Source organism: Solea solea, chromosome 2 (genome assembly GCF_958295425.1).
Source record: "Solea solea chromosome 2, fSolSol10.1, whole genome shotgun sequence".
In the NCBI taxonomy this organism is placed as follows: Eukaryota; Metazoa; Chordata; class Actinopteri; order Pleuronectiformes; family Soleidae; genus Solea; species Solea solea.
In genome coordinates this window covers 1,704,289-1,719,452 of record NC_081135.1, presented here as the reverse complement: position 1 = coordinate 1,719,452, position 15,164 = coordinate 1,704,289, and the positions used below count along the sequence as shown (strand labels likewise).

Genomic DNA, 15,164 nt, shown 5'->3' with positions numbered 1-15,164 from the left:
GCAGACATTTGCCCTGCATGGACCAAACACTCATCGTTCTCTTCTGATGTCTATCGTCCGTCACCATGTGGCTGTGGCAGGACGTCCACACCTTGGGAACTCTCCATGTCCTCCTTGAATTCACAGCTTCTAATGTAGCAGCTGTGTCAGCATGAAGCTCCTCCTTCTGCACATGTTTCCTGACACTGTGGTGCCAAATGTTGTCCATGTCCACCAAATGTGTTTCTACGGCAGCCCCCAGTGGACAAACCGGCCACAGCATGTGTTTGACTTTTTGAAGTCAACAAAGAAGAACATCCTGTGTGGAATGTGAAGGCCACTGTTGTTTCCCGACAAGCGCAGGAAAGAGAGTTTGTTTGTTTGTTTCCAATGTGACTTTTTCTTACACACTGGACCTTTAAGACAATAAATGTCTTACATAATGTCCATTAAGTCCCGAAAGTTCAGCCTGAAAATGTGATCCTGAGTTTGATTAACAGTCCAAGTGGATGAATCTACAGTGTCCCTCCCCCTGAAAGTGGTGCCAGCTCCTCCCCGTCTTCCCTGGCTGTGAACACATACCACCAGAGAGCTCCTAATATAGACCACGAGTAGTAAAGGGTAAAGAAGTGAACACCGTCAACAGCTGAAAACTTCCTTTTCATGGACACAACAGACTCATGGAGCCTCCTTCACAGGTGACATTTAATCTGAATTATTTCACCCTTTATTATTGCTGTACGAGATGATTCTGAACTGTTGTGACAATGTCATGAGGGCAACGTTGCAGGTGTCAATCCCAAAAAAGAAGAGGGAAATGCAGAAACAAGGTAGGATTACATGACTGCGTGTGTCCATACGGTGTGTAATCTGTCCTCACATCGTCTCTTTCTGTATCACTTCTGATGTAATCCCTCACAGAAGCTGACGCCGCAGTCTACATGAACTTCATGAAGAGCCACCGCTGCTACGACGCCATTCCAACCAGCTGTAAACTGGTCATATTTGACACCACGCTACAAGTAAGAAAGACCACGACGTAAACACGCCATCACTCTGTGTGTGTGTGTGTGTGTGTGTGTGTGTGTGTGTGTGTGCAGCAGCAGCAGCTGTGAGGCCTCACTCTGACTGATGCTGGGGGTTTTATCTGCTTGGGGAAAAAGGTGAAAAAGGCCTTTTTTGCTCTGGTGGCAAACGGCTTGAGGGCTGCGCCGCTGTGGGACAACAAGCTGCAGAGATTTGTGGGTGAGATGAAATATTAACAGCATCATCATTGACTGTGTAATCTGTTCATGACAATGTCTGAGAACCAGCCTGAGAAACTAAGGCTTGTTCTCAGTGAAAAACATAATTATCTGCAAACTTTAGCCACTTGACAAAATGCTCACCTTATAAAATCTAATGTGTCTGAAGCCTTATCTCTCCATTAAACTGCCTTTTCTGACTGGAAACTGAAGTTTATGCTGCTTTTGTAAACCGCTCACTCTCCCACACCAAAGCCCATAGAGGAAATCAGCGATTTTAACTTGCGGGGACACAGGAGCCGCTGTGTCACCTCTGGTGCTAGCTGCTAATGTTAGCATCCATGTCCAATAACTTAGAGCTATCATTCAGCATTATTCTTAAATGCCATATTAGCATGTTAGCTAATATAAATCACATACTTTGTAGCCTGAGACACATACCTCTCTCTTTCCGTCAAAACAAAATGGCTGTCAGTGGAGACACAAGGGAAAATGGATTTTAGCCAATAAACAGTTAGCTTATAAAATCTACGTCACTTTAAGTCTACGATAAAAAAACATGCTAACGTCTTTATCTCACAGGAAACTGAAGTTTGTAAACCGCTCACTCTCCCACACCAAAGCCCACAGCACACAGGAGTCATTGATCCACTGCTGCCTCCATCACTAACTTCAAATGTGTCATTTTATAAAATTCAGCTTTTTAAATGCTTTGTTTAGATTTAACGCAGTGACACAAAGTGACCACACGAGGCAGCAGCAGACCAGCAGCTCCTGTGTCGCAGTGAGCTAAAAACGTAGATTTTCTCTAGGGACTTTGGTGTTAGAAAACAAACCGTTTACAAACTTAATTTTCTCGTCATAAAAGCAGAAGAAAAAATAGCAAACACATTCTTACGTGCTGGCGTTTCCATTTGTAGTCGGAACTCGGAATTTGCGAGGTCACTGCCACCACATAAACACAGCTAATTTTAATGTTGTTGGCTCTTGTGGCGTATTTGTTTGGCAGTAAATCATCGTACACATAGTTATGTATTCAAAGCGTCTTTTATCGTCTTCTGCCGCAGGAATGCTGACGATTACAGATTTCATCAACATGCTGCACTGCTATTACAAGTCTCCGATGGTGAGCGTGAGTTTACATTCGAAGGGCAAAGTACGAGCTGGTTTTTGATCTGCTTGTTGTTTCCCCCTCTCAAAGGTCCAGATGTACGAGCTGGAGAACCACAAGATCCAGACATGGCGAGGTGATTCATTTTTAAAAGTAAATCAGCAGAATGAGATCAATGTCTCCCATTAATGCGTCATCTCCTCCTCCTTCTGATCAGACGTCTATCTGCAATATTCCGATTTCTTCCTCATCAGTATCTCTCCAGAGGCCAGGTCAGTGGCCGTAACACACGTGTGGAGTGTTGTATCACAGCTGCCTCACCATAATCTGCTGTTTCTGTGCTTTTTTCCCCTCTCAGCCTCTTCGATGCCATTTATTCCTTACTCAAATATAAGATCCACAGGCTTCCCGTCATCGATCCAGAGTCTGGAAACGTCCTGCACATTCTCACACACAAAAGAATCCTCAAGTTCCTTCATATATTCGTGAGTAACTCATTATTATTGTTTGTTATAATTCCATGGTCTTTTTTCTCCCCTGACATTTCTGTTTGTTTTTTTCCAGAGGAGACAAATTCCCAAGCCTGCGTTTATTCGGAGGCCGATCAAGGAACTCGGGATCGGAACGTTCAGGAACATCGCCACAGTTCAGGAAACAGCGTCGCTGTACGAGGCGCTCTCTATATTCGTGGACAGACGAGTGTCGGCTCTGCCGGTGGTCAACGACCAAGGTGAACTCCTTACTATGACTATTTCTGTATGCTTTTCATTCATTTTGCATGATAAATACGTTTATATTGTGAACTATTTATCGTTCCACATCAAAACAAACACTTTTATTTTGAAATTATGTGAAATATCATTATTTATCGATATTTTTATGTCTTTTTCTCAAAACGTTGGACTTTTTGTCACGTGACCCTCACTGGCCAAACTAGACACTCGGTGATTTTAGCCACTTCACAAAATTCTTCAGCTCATAAAAAACAAAAATACTTCAAATGCTTAAGTCTCCAATATCATGTTTGTTGTGTATGTTTGTAAACCACACATTTGGAAAATGTTTGCTCTCCTTCACCAAACCTCATAGAGGAAATCAGTGACTTTGGTCTACTGCTGCCTCGTGTGGTCACTTTGTGTCACTGTGATAAATCGGAACATAGGATTTCATATGCCGAAGTCACTTCATAAAACCTTTGAACTCAGTGATGGAGGCAGCAGTGGATCGACAGCTCCTATGTGCTGTGATGTTAAAATCACTGGTTTTCTCTATGGGGTTTGGTGTGGGAGAGTGAGCGCTTTACAAAGCAACAGGAAAAGCTGTGTAACTGCGATTAAAAAGTGGGAAATAGAATCAAATGTGTGTAGAATTTATTCAGTAAACATTTAATTAAAGAGCTATTTATGAGCATAGATGACTTATTACAACATCTAACAGTATGTTTTCTCAGGTAAAGTGGTGGCGCTCTACTCAAAGTTTGATGTCATTGTAAGTATGCCAGAGAAATCTTGTTTATTTTGCCGTCAGCTGCTCAGAAACCGCTCTGACCTTTGGTTGTTGTGTGTTCGGGGCAGAATCTCGCCGCCCAGAAGAGTTACAACAACCTGGACATCACGATGCAGGAGGCCGTCAGCAGGCGCAGGTGCTTTGTTGAGGGAGTGATCAAGTGCTATCCTCACGAAAGCCTGGAGATTATCATGGATCGCATTGTCAGAGCCGAGGTGGGTTCATTCTCCCGAAGAGTGTTTTACATATGTACATAAAAATAAAACAATACAGTGTTCTTGTCATTTTCTGTGTGTTCTTCCAGGTCCATCGGCTGGTTCTGGTGGACAGGAGTGACGAGGTGAAGGGCATCATCTCTCTGTCGGACCTGCTGCAGGCCATGGTCCTCACTCCTGCAGGTATTGACGCTCTTTGGTCCTAACACCGGGGGGGAAATGGCGTCCCTTTCCTCTACCACCTGTGCAGACCTGAGTCCTGGCCGTGTGTCCAGGCAGGTAAAACCTGCAGCCACTTCCCCACCCCGTTGTCCGGTTCCCCACTGGTTCATCATCGTTCTCCTGCTGCTCTCTGATATCTTTCTTTTTTCACTCTGGACATTTGTTGAGTGACTTCTACTTTTGTGTCTTTCAGAAATCACCGTGTGATCGAAACGAGAAAATCACCTGGAAGAGAAATCCCCCGCCTGTGCCGTTGTTTACATTACATACATTAAAGGGATAGTTCAGGGTTAGTTGAGTTTTTTTCTTTGCACAGTATACATGTAGTAGAACATGGGACACAGCCACTTAATAAAAGACTCCATCATTTGCTGCTTTATCTCATCATTAGACAACCTTTTCCGCCTGGAAAGAGGACATTTTGGAAAACGTTTGCTCTCCTGCACCAAACCCCACAGAGAAAATCAGTGATTTTAGCTCATGGTGACACAGGAGCTGCTGGTCGTCTGCTGCCTCGTGTGGTCACTTTGTGCCACTGAGGTTAATCTGAACAAAGTCAATCAAATGCCGAAGTGACAAGATGTCACATATGAATTTACTGATGGAGGCAGCAGTGGATCAACAACTCCTGTGTGCTGTGATGTTAAAATCATTGATTTTCTCCATGGAGTTTGGTGTGGGAGAGTGAGTGGTTTGTAAAGTTCTTTTTTCTTTCAGAAAAGCAAGATAAAGTGGTTAATACCTTAAGTTAAGGTAGATTTTATGAGTTGAGGCTTTTGTTAAGTGGCTTCTCTTACTATGTCAAACTTTTTTTTCACTTGAAAAACCCTCAACAATCCCTTTAAGATTTTTACTGTAATCTGCATTAAATCCATGCAGATTTCACTTAAAAAAAAACCTCAACTATCCTTTCAGATTTTAACTGTAATCTGCATTAAATCCATGTAAAGGTTTTTTCACTTAAAAAACCCTCAACTATGCCTTTAAGATGTTTTCTGTAATCTTTATTAAACACATGTAAATGTTTTTTTTCCACTTAAAAACCCCCTCAACTATCCCTCAAGATGTGTTGTGTAATCTGCATTAAATCCATGTCAAACATTGTGTTTGTTTCATATAAATGTTGATATTGTCTGCATTTTCTTTGTCTCTTAAACAGTTGCAGCAAAACCTTGTGTAACCTTTGTGCAACCTTCTTGCAGTTGTGTCTCTCACCACACGGCGGCGCACCCCGTCCTCTGCACAGTAAACAAGGAAGCACGTGATTACATTTTTTCTTCCCTCGTCAGTGAGGGGTCGCGTGAGTCCCTCCGCCCATCTGTGTCCTTGGTGCATCAAATTGACAGAAATGATCGAGGGTAAAACCGGACACTGATCATGTCTTCAAAGTAAAAGAAAATAATCTTAACTTTATAGTAAAAGGTGAAGTTTTCGCGTATAAAATGCCACTGTTTAAACATGTATTTAAATATGTTTATACTATGAATTGTCACAATTTTTATTTCAAATATTGAAAAAAAATTCAAATGAATCTGATAAAAAAAATGTTCATTTAAACAAGTAAACACGTATTTAAATTATTTTACCTTAAAATATGTGTACATCTACAAATGGTAAACTTAAAATTAGGACACATTTTTGTCAGTAATATTGTGTTTTGTGTCCGACGTCACAAAATAATATATTAGATATTTCCGGTTTCATTTAATTTCCGACTCCTTCATATCATTGGACTTTGAGTGGGTGGATCAAAGTCAGGCAAGCTAGCGCTCATACATCAAAGTCAAATGTCTGACCACCGAGTATAATTTTTACCGAGTACTAAATTTATCGCGTATTTTAATCCATCAAGTCAAATCGTTCTACTACGTAGCTCAGTGGTTTTATTTTGAAGGCGCAGGCCGGAACATGCGTTTCTAAGCTGCGTAAAAACACTTGACGTCGGTCTTCCCGTCCACCCCGTGATCTCCAAAACAACATAACAAAGTGGGGGTGAAAACATGGCGAGCGGAGAGGAGGCCAGAAGACGCCCCTCGGTTTCCTCCTCTTCGGTCGGCCTCGAGTCTCTGTTCCCCGCGGGGAGTGAGGAGCAGGCCTGCGAGGACGCGAACCCGGAGCTGACGCTGCTGCGGGAGCGCCTCCAGGGCTGGTTGTCGCCGTACGAGCCGCTGCTGCTGTGGGCGCAGAGGCTGCTAGTGTGGGAGAGGCCGCTCTACAGCGTCTCCGTCGCCCTGACACTCAACACTTTATTCTGGTAATCTGGGTTTATAATCTCCCGTCACACCGCCTGTGAATGTACGCCTTTAGTTTGTTAGCTCGCTGGCTAGCGAACGCGGCTAACGGCTACTGTCAGTGAATGTCATTACAAGTTAGCTTTTAATCCTATGTCTGTTTAGCTTAAAGCTAACGTGTATTATTTTCCACAAAGCCACTTAAAAAGTGCACTTACTAATGTGTCGCCGTGCGACACGGTATTAATCCCACTCGAGATTAAACGCTATAGGATATTATTGAACACCGAACTCAATAAATCCGATTATGTCGCATTTTTTGTATCGTGAAATGAGGAAAACCCTCAATATTTCACGTGCGCGATTAAAAATGCTGTCTAACGCATCACTATACAGTCAAAGTGATTTATTTTGTGCCACAAAGCGGAGCTGCATCTTTCCAGTCATTACAGGAACTAAATTCAAACCGTTTGTTAAGCACCAGTTTAATTTACTACCCTCTTAAGCCATTAAGGACAAAAATGTCCAAAAAAAACTGCTATAAAAACTTTTTTAATTAATATTTTATTCTGCAGAAATCTCTTAAACAATTCAAAACATTCCTGCTCAAAATGACCAAACACTCAATCATTTTGAGGTTTTTAACCCTTTAATTGTCAGTTTGGTTACTTGATGTTACTGTTGTCATCAATAAAATAATAAAAAAAAATGTGGTGTTATTTTCCATAAAACAAATATTGGTTGGCTGGGGGATTTTAAAAAAAAATTCAAATCAGTCTTGAATATATCAGTGATTAGCCGAAAATTGTCTTTGATACCTAATTAGTTTTTGTGCAGCATCAGATTTAAAATTGACTATCCGCTCAAGTCATTGAGGACAAACATGTCCACTCCCAATTTTCTGAACCATAACACATTACAAAAAACAAAATGCAGGCTCCATCACATTTATGTCCAAAAAAGGTTCTACATTTTTACAGTGTTTTTAACACTTTTTGTTGACGTGTCTTGTTTCCTGTCATTTTAATAACATTAATTCATCCTCGTTCTCTGTATTTGTTCGTTCTTCCTGAAAATGTCTATTTGTGCAAATGCTTATGGATACATATTGAAAAAGTAGGCGCTGCTCATTTTATGTCTAAGAACATATTAAAAAAGCTTTTCTAAACCATATTTTATTTTACAGTTCACACTTTTTGGTAACATCAGTCTTGCTTTCTGTAAATTTAATAACATTAATTCATCGCCGTCCTCTGTATTTTTAAATTTTCTGAAAATGTCTGTGTTTGTGCAAACTTTCTGAACCTTGTTAACCCTCAGGCATCAGTTTAATTTACCACCCTCTTAAGTCATTAAGGACAAACATGTTCACTTCCAAAAACTGCTATAAAAACTTAACAAATGAATATTTTATTCTGCTTTTTTCTGCATAAATCTCTTAAACAACTCCAGTCCTGCTGAAAATTACCAAATATTTCAACACCTTTTGGCCCCCTTAGTAATGTTTTCTTTCATTTTACATAACATTCAATCATCTCGGCCCTCTTTTCTGGATTATGGAAAGACTCCACCCATTTTCCTTTTAAGATGAGTTTTAAAAAGGCATTTTTTTGGGGGGGGATAATTGTGACAGGAAACTATCCCGTCCTGTTCGGTGCAGCGTAGAAAAGCAGAGTTATTTTAAGTTGCTGCACCTGTTTGTTTCTGTTGAGCTTAATGCTAACAAACCCTCATGTGGGGCTGAGTGGACCAGGCCTCTGTGAGCAGCTGTCGGTGACAGTTTGTTGTCGCCTTCTCCTGCCTCACATACACATACAGGAGGAATAATATGGAAATGTGATAAATATGTTGATTTTGTTTGCGTGTAAATGGGGAATAATGTGAGCTAATCTGTGTGTGGCTCTGTCTCCTCAGGCTTTTGTCCTCCACGTCCCTGCGGCCTCTGTTCCTGCTGAGTGTGTCCCTGCTGGGACTCATGCTGCTGGAGAGATGGAAGCCCAAAATACCCATCATTACTGGTAAACCAGCACCTTTCTATGAATCCATAACACGAGCAAAAACTTGATATGTCTCAAAGCACATATTTTATACACTAAATGAGTCCTATTTAATATCGAGTACCTCACACAACGCAGGTCATCTGTGAAATTTGAACATGAAAAGCAGAAGCTTTGTTTCAAATCGCTTGACAAACTGGTTCAGCTGGATTTTTATTCAAATCATGGCTCTTATTGTCCCAGCAAACCTTATATCATGTCTGACAGCACACATTGTTTGTGCTCTGAGGCGCAGAGGCACACATTTAAGAGCAGACATTTCCTCCCACGTGGCTCCATTATAAACCTATTTATTATCATATATTTTAAATCATCTATTTCATCCACTAAATAAACAATATTTAAAGCTGTGTTCAATTTACTATGTAGATTATTTGTTTTATTTTGGCGTTAAGCTATAAAACCGGTAAAGCCAGACCTTAATTTGAATTGAGTCACTGTATCACCTCAGCAGATGTTAGTGATATCACAATCAGGGTCAATAAAGTGTTTCTTATCATAATTAAAACAGGTTTCTCTGATTCTTCAGCTCATTAAATGTGAATATTTTCTGGTTTCTTTGCTCCGTTTAACAAAGAAATCACTTAAACTGAATCATCATGATTTGCTACTAACTGTGTGTTTTTCCTTCATGGTGCAGTTCAACCTGCAGAGATCGAGCCTGCACAGAGGTGTGTACTCGTGTGTGTGTGTGTGTGTGTGTGTGTGTGTTTAAGATTGTGACATCTCTCTGACATGCGAGAGTGACACTGTGTCATTTGAGCTAATGTTACACAATCCTTACTTGTTTGGTCTGTCGGTGTTTACGTGTTTTCCCTCTGCTGTCATTACAAGAACATGGAATCCTGTGTTTCCATCACACACACACACACACACACACGCTGACGATGTCTCTCTCTTTCCTTCCTGTGTGTGTGTGTGTGTGTGTGTGTGTAGTGACGCGATGAGTGGCGAGCATCATCTGCTCAGCGTCCCTGAGCTCAGTCACCACCTGGCCGAGAGTTACCTGACCTGCTGTCTGTACCTGCAGGAGACGCTGCAGTACAAGAGGCAGAACCACGGCAAGGTATGAAGTGTAAAACCACCACACACCGTCATGTATTTAGTCGGAGTGGGCGGAGCCTTCTGTCACTTTGTGTCTGTAAACTTTAAAAAGGAAAAGAAAAGATGAATGTTCACATTTATCCAGGGTCCAAAAAGCTGCTTATTTGACCAAAAAACCCTCAAAATGTTGTAATGTTACAAAAACACATTTTAACCAGACAGTTAATGAAACTCTTTTTGTACCTTAAAACTAAAAATGTAATAAAATGTGTGACTAATGTTACTAAAGAAAATATTTTTATATAAAAGGGGAACTTAGAAGGGCAATATGGACAAAATCATCAGGACTTTCTGCATCCATCCTTTCCTATGACCTTGAATGACTAAGTTTGTATTTATTGTATGTGATGGAAATCTGCCTTTCTAAATAAAAAAAGATCATTTCAAAAAAAAAGCGGAACTTATGTCGCTCAGAAAAGATACAGAAATGTATAATGGTACAAAAAATGTTACAGAAAAACATTATGTACTTTATAAAAATAATATCCCAATGTGTTATCATTTTACAAAAACAACATGCTAACATTACAGCATGTGAAAAGTGACTTGCATTAACACAAAAAAGCTACAACATAATACAAGTTACTAACATACAGTATAATATTATAACTTAGATACTTTTGTTTCTAAAACTTGTACAAAAATGTTCCACTGTTGCAAAAAAACATGTTATTAACTGTATAAAAACGTGTTTATGGTCAAAAAAGTTAAAATGTGTGACGAAAGTTACAATAAAACATAACTTGCATTTACAAAAACTTAACAGAATGCTATAATGTTAAAAGAAAATCCTTTTTTGTTTGAATAAATGTGATTTAAAAAAAAGTTACAAAAACCTGTTATTATGTGATGCTAAAATGGTCTTTTTCCCTCTGATCACTTGATTTACGCGGCGTTAAGAAGGTTATTCTGGAGTTGTCACTGCATTTATTGATGTTTATTTGCTTGTCGTGTCAGTTCTGTGTGATGATGAGCAGCAGCTGCTTCGTCCTGGCTGTGCTCGGACATTACGTCCCGGGAATCATGATCTCGTACATCATGGGTGAGTCTGAACATCGTGAATAATTCAGTGTTAAAGTGTCGCGTCTCTTCTTTTCATGAGGAATGTGATGATGTACATGTTGTTGTTGTTGTTGTTGTTGTTGTTGTTGTGGTTGTTCCCTCAGGTCTGAGCGTCCTGCTGTGGCCTCTGGTGGTTTATCATGAACTCATCCAGAGGATGTACACGGGCCTGGAGCCCATCCTGATGAAACTGGACTACAGCATGAAGGGAGACACCGAGCACCGCAAGCACGACAAGAGGAGTGAGTGTGGAGCTGCTTTTTTTTCCCCCTCCTCACAGTATCAACACGTAGAGCTGAAGCGATGAATCGATGAATCGAGGAAATCCTCGACACATGAACGGATTATTGAATAGAATCGTTAGCTGCAAACACAGAAACAGTCTTTGTGAAGACTCAACAGACGACAGAACCAGGAAGTCCCTTTGTCTACATTTGTTCCCTGAGCTCAGTTCTCACCTGCAGTTTGGTGTCAATGTCACTCATTTTATTAAAGACACCGGACTCTGTGTGTGTGTGTGTCTGTGTGTGTGTGTGCGCGCAGAGGTGAAGAAAGAGCTGGAGGAGGGTGACGAGCCAAGAGCTGAAACGGAGAGCGAGAGTGAGGAGGAGCTGTCTTGTTTTGCCACCACGGTACAACACACACACACACACACACACACACACACACACATATATACAGTAACCATGTGACACATGTTACACTGATAATGTGCTGTTATCATCCTCGCTACAATTATCAAGATTCATGACATTGTTGCAATTCTATAACCCTTTTTTCAAGATTCTTAATCGTAGATGGGCGGAGCCGAGTTACAAACTGTTTTAATGTCACCTGTGGAAAAAAACCCAGAAACGGATCAAACAAAAATGTGTAAAACATGGAATGATACAAAAATACTTTTGTTGGGAAAAATGGTTCAAAAATGAAAAACTGAATGACGTTAGTTTTGGTAACATTACAAACAAAATGTTATAATACAAAAAAACCAAACATGTTATTTATTACTTTTGTTGACAAAAATGTGTCAAAACAGGACATTATCAAAAGAAAACTGATTCATTATGTTACAAAATATTTTCTCCATTAATATTTTGTAACATAATGTCGTAACCTGACGTAAAGATACAGAAAATGTTACCAAACATGTTTGTATCAGGAAATGAGACTACATGTGACAAATGTGCCAATTTTCACACAATAAAAAATATATCTATGTTATATAATGTGTTTTTCTGGGCTCAGGTGGACGTGAAAACGACCGCTCTGGCCATGGCCATCACAGACTCTGAGCTGTCGGACGAGGAGGCGTCCATCTTAGAGAGCGGAGGCTTCTCTGTGTCCAGAGCCACCACTCCTCAACTGACCGACGTCTCTGAAGGTCAACACCCACTCACTCACTCACTCACTCACTCAAAGAAACACATTTAAACTATGTTTTTGTCTGATGTGCAGAGGTGGAAAGAAAACTTAAATTTAGTAAAAAATAAATACCACTCTTTTGATCAAATTTTACTAGAGTACAAGTAAAAGTAGTGGTCTAAAAATGTTCTGATGACATCCGTGTTGCCATGGTTACCTGCTAGTCGTTAATGTTGTTCTGTCTCTGGACTTAGACCTGGACCAGCAGAGTTTCCACAGCGACCCAGAGGAGTCCTACCTCCGCGACCTCCCAGAGTTCCCCTCGGTGGAGGAGTTCCCATCCATCGACCACAACCTCCTCCTCTTCCCCCTGCGAGGCCCCGCCCACCCGGATGGAGCGCAGGCCGGCACTCAGGCGGAGGCGGAGCCGCTGAGCCCCGCCACGCTCCTCATCCAGCACCTCGCCTCCCCGCTCCACTTTGTCAACACGCATTTCAACGGACACGGACAGCCACCGGGGGGCGCGGGCCCGCCGGTGACGGAGGCGGGGCCACCGGGGGGCGGAGAGGAGAAGGAGACGGCGGTGGCTCAGGGCGCACAGCGCTCCCTGGAGGCGTTGAGTGAGGAGATAGTGAGCACGGCCATCTCCACCGTGGTGCAGAACACTCTGTCAGCGCTGCTGTCGTCCAGCGACGCCACCGAGGAGTCCGCTCTCGCTGAGCTCCTCCCCACTCTGGAGAGCCACGCCCACACCGCGGCTGACACTACAGTCACCAGCACAGAGGCAGCGCCAGACGAGGTGGCGCTGCCGCTGCCGACCGCCAACAAGGAGCCGGACGAGGCGGCGGCGGAGGCGGCAGAGGAGCTGCCCGACGACACACTGGTGCCCACCGAGGACGAGGACTTTGAGCTTCTGGACCAAAGTGAACTGGAGCAGGTGGACGAGGAGCTGGAGCTCGGCTCTGACAGACAGGTACACACACCTCCACCTCCACCTCCTCTACAACAACCGCGGTCGTAGCTTCAGCGCTCCATCTCCTCTGTATCCAGACGTACGGACGCGTACCGCACATTTATCACAGTTTGACGTTTAATCCTGCGTTTGTTTGTTGATGGTTTGGTTCGTTCTTCGCTTTCTTATTAAGCCGCGCGTTCACACTACAACCGTCTCCAGCCCGGGAAAAGCCTTGCTTAGTTATTTTTAAACTAAAAGAAATCAGAAATGATGACCCTCCAGGTCCAGGTCTTTGTATCTCCAGGAGTGTCCAGATGTCGTTCCAGATTAACTGACGCTCCATCTTCTCCCTCTAGTTTCTCGAGCTCCAGGGAAAGAAAACTTGACGTCCGACGTTGTCGTCGTTAAAACAAAAGTAACGCGCTGACATTTCCAATCAGGAAAGTCAGTGTTGAGGGATTGAGATTAAATCTGGTTTAATCCCTCAAATGTGGCTCATGATCGTCAAAACCTAAACGTGAAACCTATCACCAGACCCTTGAAATTTGACTATGACTGAAACCAGCGATTGGCTGATACAATCTTCAGTTTAAGTATGATTCTAGGCCATAATCCCTGCATAATCCCAAAACATGACCAGTGTCTTCCATGCAGTTAAGGTTCTTTGTTTTGATTTTTATACGGCCGCTTAAAGTGAACATCGTCATTCACCTGTCCTCGTCGATGCAGTCCTCAGTTTAAATCTGATTCTAGGCCATAATCTCCCAATAATCCCAAAACATGACTAGCATCTTCCACGCAGTTAAAGTTCTTTTGTTTTGGGTAAAGTGAACATTTTGAGTCTGCGGCAGTGAAGACGTCAGAGGAGAAGAAACCGTAGACGACCTTGAATCCGATTTTAGATTAAACCTGGATTAACGTGTCGTTGGTTGTAGTGTGAACCGGGTTTTTTTCAGGTGTCACTTTCAGCCTCTGTTTCCTGACGTTGTTTCACTTCAGGACCATCTTTGTTTTCGTGTTTTTCTTTTTTGGGATCATTGGCTTCTATTGCTTGGCTTTCATCACATACTGTAGATTTAATCTGTGTTTAATCTTTACTTTAATTTCATTAATTAATAAAAAAACAACCAAAATGTAGAGAGGGAAAACATTTGCAGGTGTCGTGGTTCAGGATCTTAAACTGGGATTAACACGAGAACGATACCTTTATCGTTTTTAAAACCTTTTGTTTTTCTTCCAGACGGTCATATGAAGATGATATTACTATTATTATAATATATATATAGAGAGAGATATACGATAATAAATTATTTAATTTAAGTTGATTGCACCTTTTTGTTTGTTTTGTTTAAAGTTGGTTTTTTTTGTCCCTTCAGTTTCCAAAATCCCAAAGTTAAACATCGTAATCTGAGCCCGCCAGAGCTCCATGGTTACACTTAATCTTTCATTTCTGACATCGGTGGATGTCGTAGATTGAAGTCATCGGGCGTCAACGCGTGATTGGGATTATTTTCTGGTCGTTTGGTTCACAAAGTGTCAGAAAATAGAGGAAATAAACCACAAATATTCACATTTACGGAGCTAAAAAACAATTAGTTCGGATTTATTTCATTGAATTTCTATTCTTTAACCACAATTATGTCCAGACGTTTAATCCAGAAGTAAGCGGTTTGTTTGTTGTATAGAAAACGGGGAAAAAAAAGAAAGTTCCTTTGTGCCACGACAGGTCTGTGCATGCCGTTAATCACGCATGTGTTTCCCCCGCGGTGTTTTTTAACCCAACGTTACTCAGATTATCCTTCTTTTTTCTTTTATTTTGAAAGGGACGTAAAAAAAACGTTAAAAACTTTGTTTGAAATGTGTCGTCGCTCCCTCCGCGACTTGTCGTCGCGCGTCGTTACTTGTCCTCTCCTGTGTCCACTCGACGGCGCCCCCTTGTGTATAGTGTAGAAAATGCTCCTGTATATTCTGCATGTAAAAAAGCTCGCGTTGGTTCTGCACAATTTGAGAGAGACAAAAAAAGAATTAGGAAAAAGACGCTGTGATTTCTTTCAGAAGCAGCAGATTAACAGCAGATTAAGAGAATATCGACGGGACTAAAATCTGTGTCTGGTAG

The 15,164-nt window shown here is 41.7% G+C and overlaps 2 protein-coding genes across 3 annotated transcripts; both read left to right on the top strand.

The window, feature by feature from the left end:
* The first annotated feature begins 480 nt into the window (after window positions 1-480).
* On the top strand, window positions 481-5,381 carry prkag3a (protein kinase, AMP-activated, gamma 3a non-catalytic subunit). Of its 2 annotated transcripts, none has more exons than XR_009232378.1 (13): window positions 481-677; window positions 770-809; window positions 901-1,001; window positions 1,143-1,224; window positions 2,291-2,349; window positions 2,425-2,470; window positions 2,552-2,606; window positions 2,693-2,819; window positions 2,899-3,064; window positions 3,785-3,822; window positions 3,909-4,055; window positions 4,145-4,334; window positions 4,471-5,381. XR_009232378.1 is itself a non-coding variant. In XM_058612372.1 (13 exons), the coding sequence occupies exons 1-13, from the start codon at window positions 660-662 to the stop codon at window positions 4,482-4,484; spliced, it is 987 nt and encodes a 328-aa protein (XP_058468355.1). In that variant the 5' UTR covers window positions 487-659; the 3' UTR covers window positions 4,485-5,381. The 2 variants fall into 2 exon arrangements, 1 of the variants encoding a protein (XP_058468355.1); XM_058612372.1 differs by having other exon boundaries at window positions 487-677; window positions 4,145-4,238.
* Window positions 5,382-6,111: 730 nt separating this feature from the next.
* Window positions 6,112-14,754, top strand: retreg2 (reticulophagy regulator family member 2). Its single transcript, XM_058612369.1, has 9 exons — window positions 6,112-6,531; window positions 8,423-8,526; window positions 9,206-9,236; window positions 9,502-9,631; window positions 10,627-10,711; window positions 10,836-10,973; window positions 11,275-11,363; window positions 11,977-12,112; window positions 12,348-14,754. The coding sequence occupies exons 1-9, from the start codon at window positions 6,278-6,280 to the stop codon at window positions 13,112-13,114; spliced, it is 1,734 nt and encodes a 577-aa protein (XP_058468352.1). The 5' UTR covers window positions 6,112-6,277; the 3' UTR covers window positions 13,115-14,754.
* The last annotated feature ends 410 nt before the right edge of the window (window positions 14,755-15,164 follow it).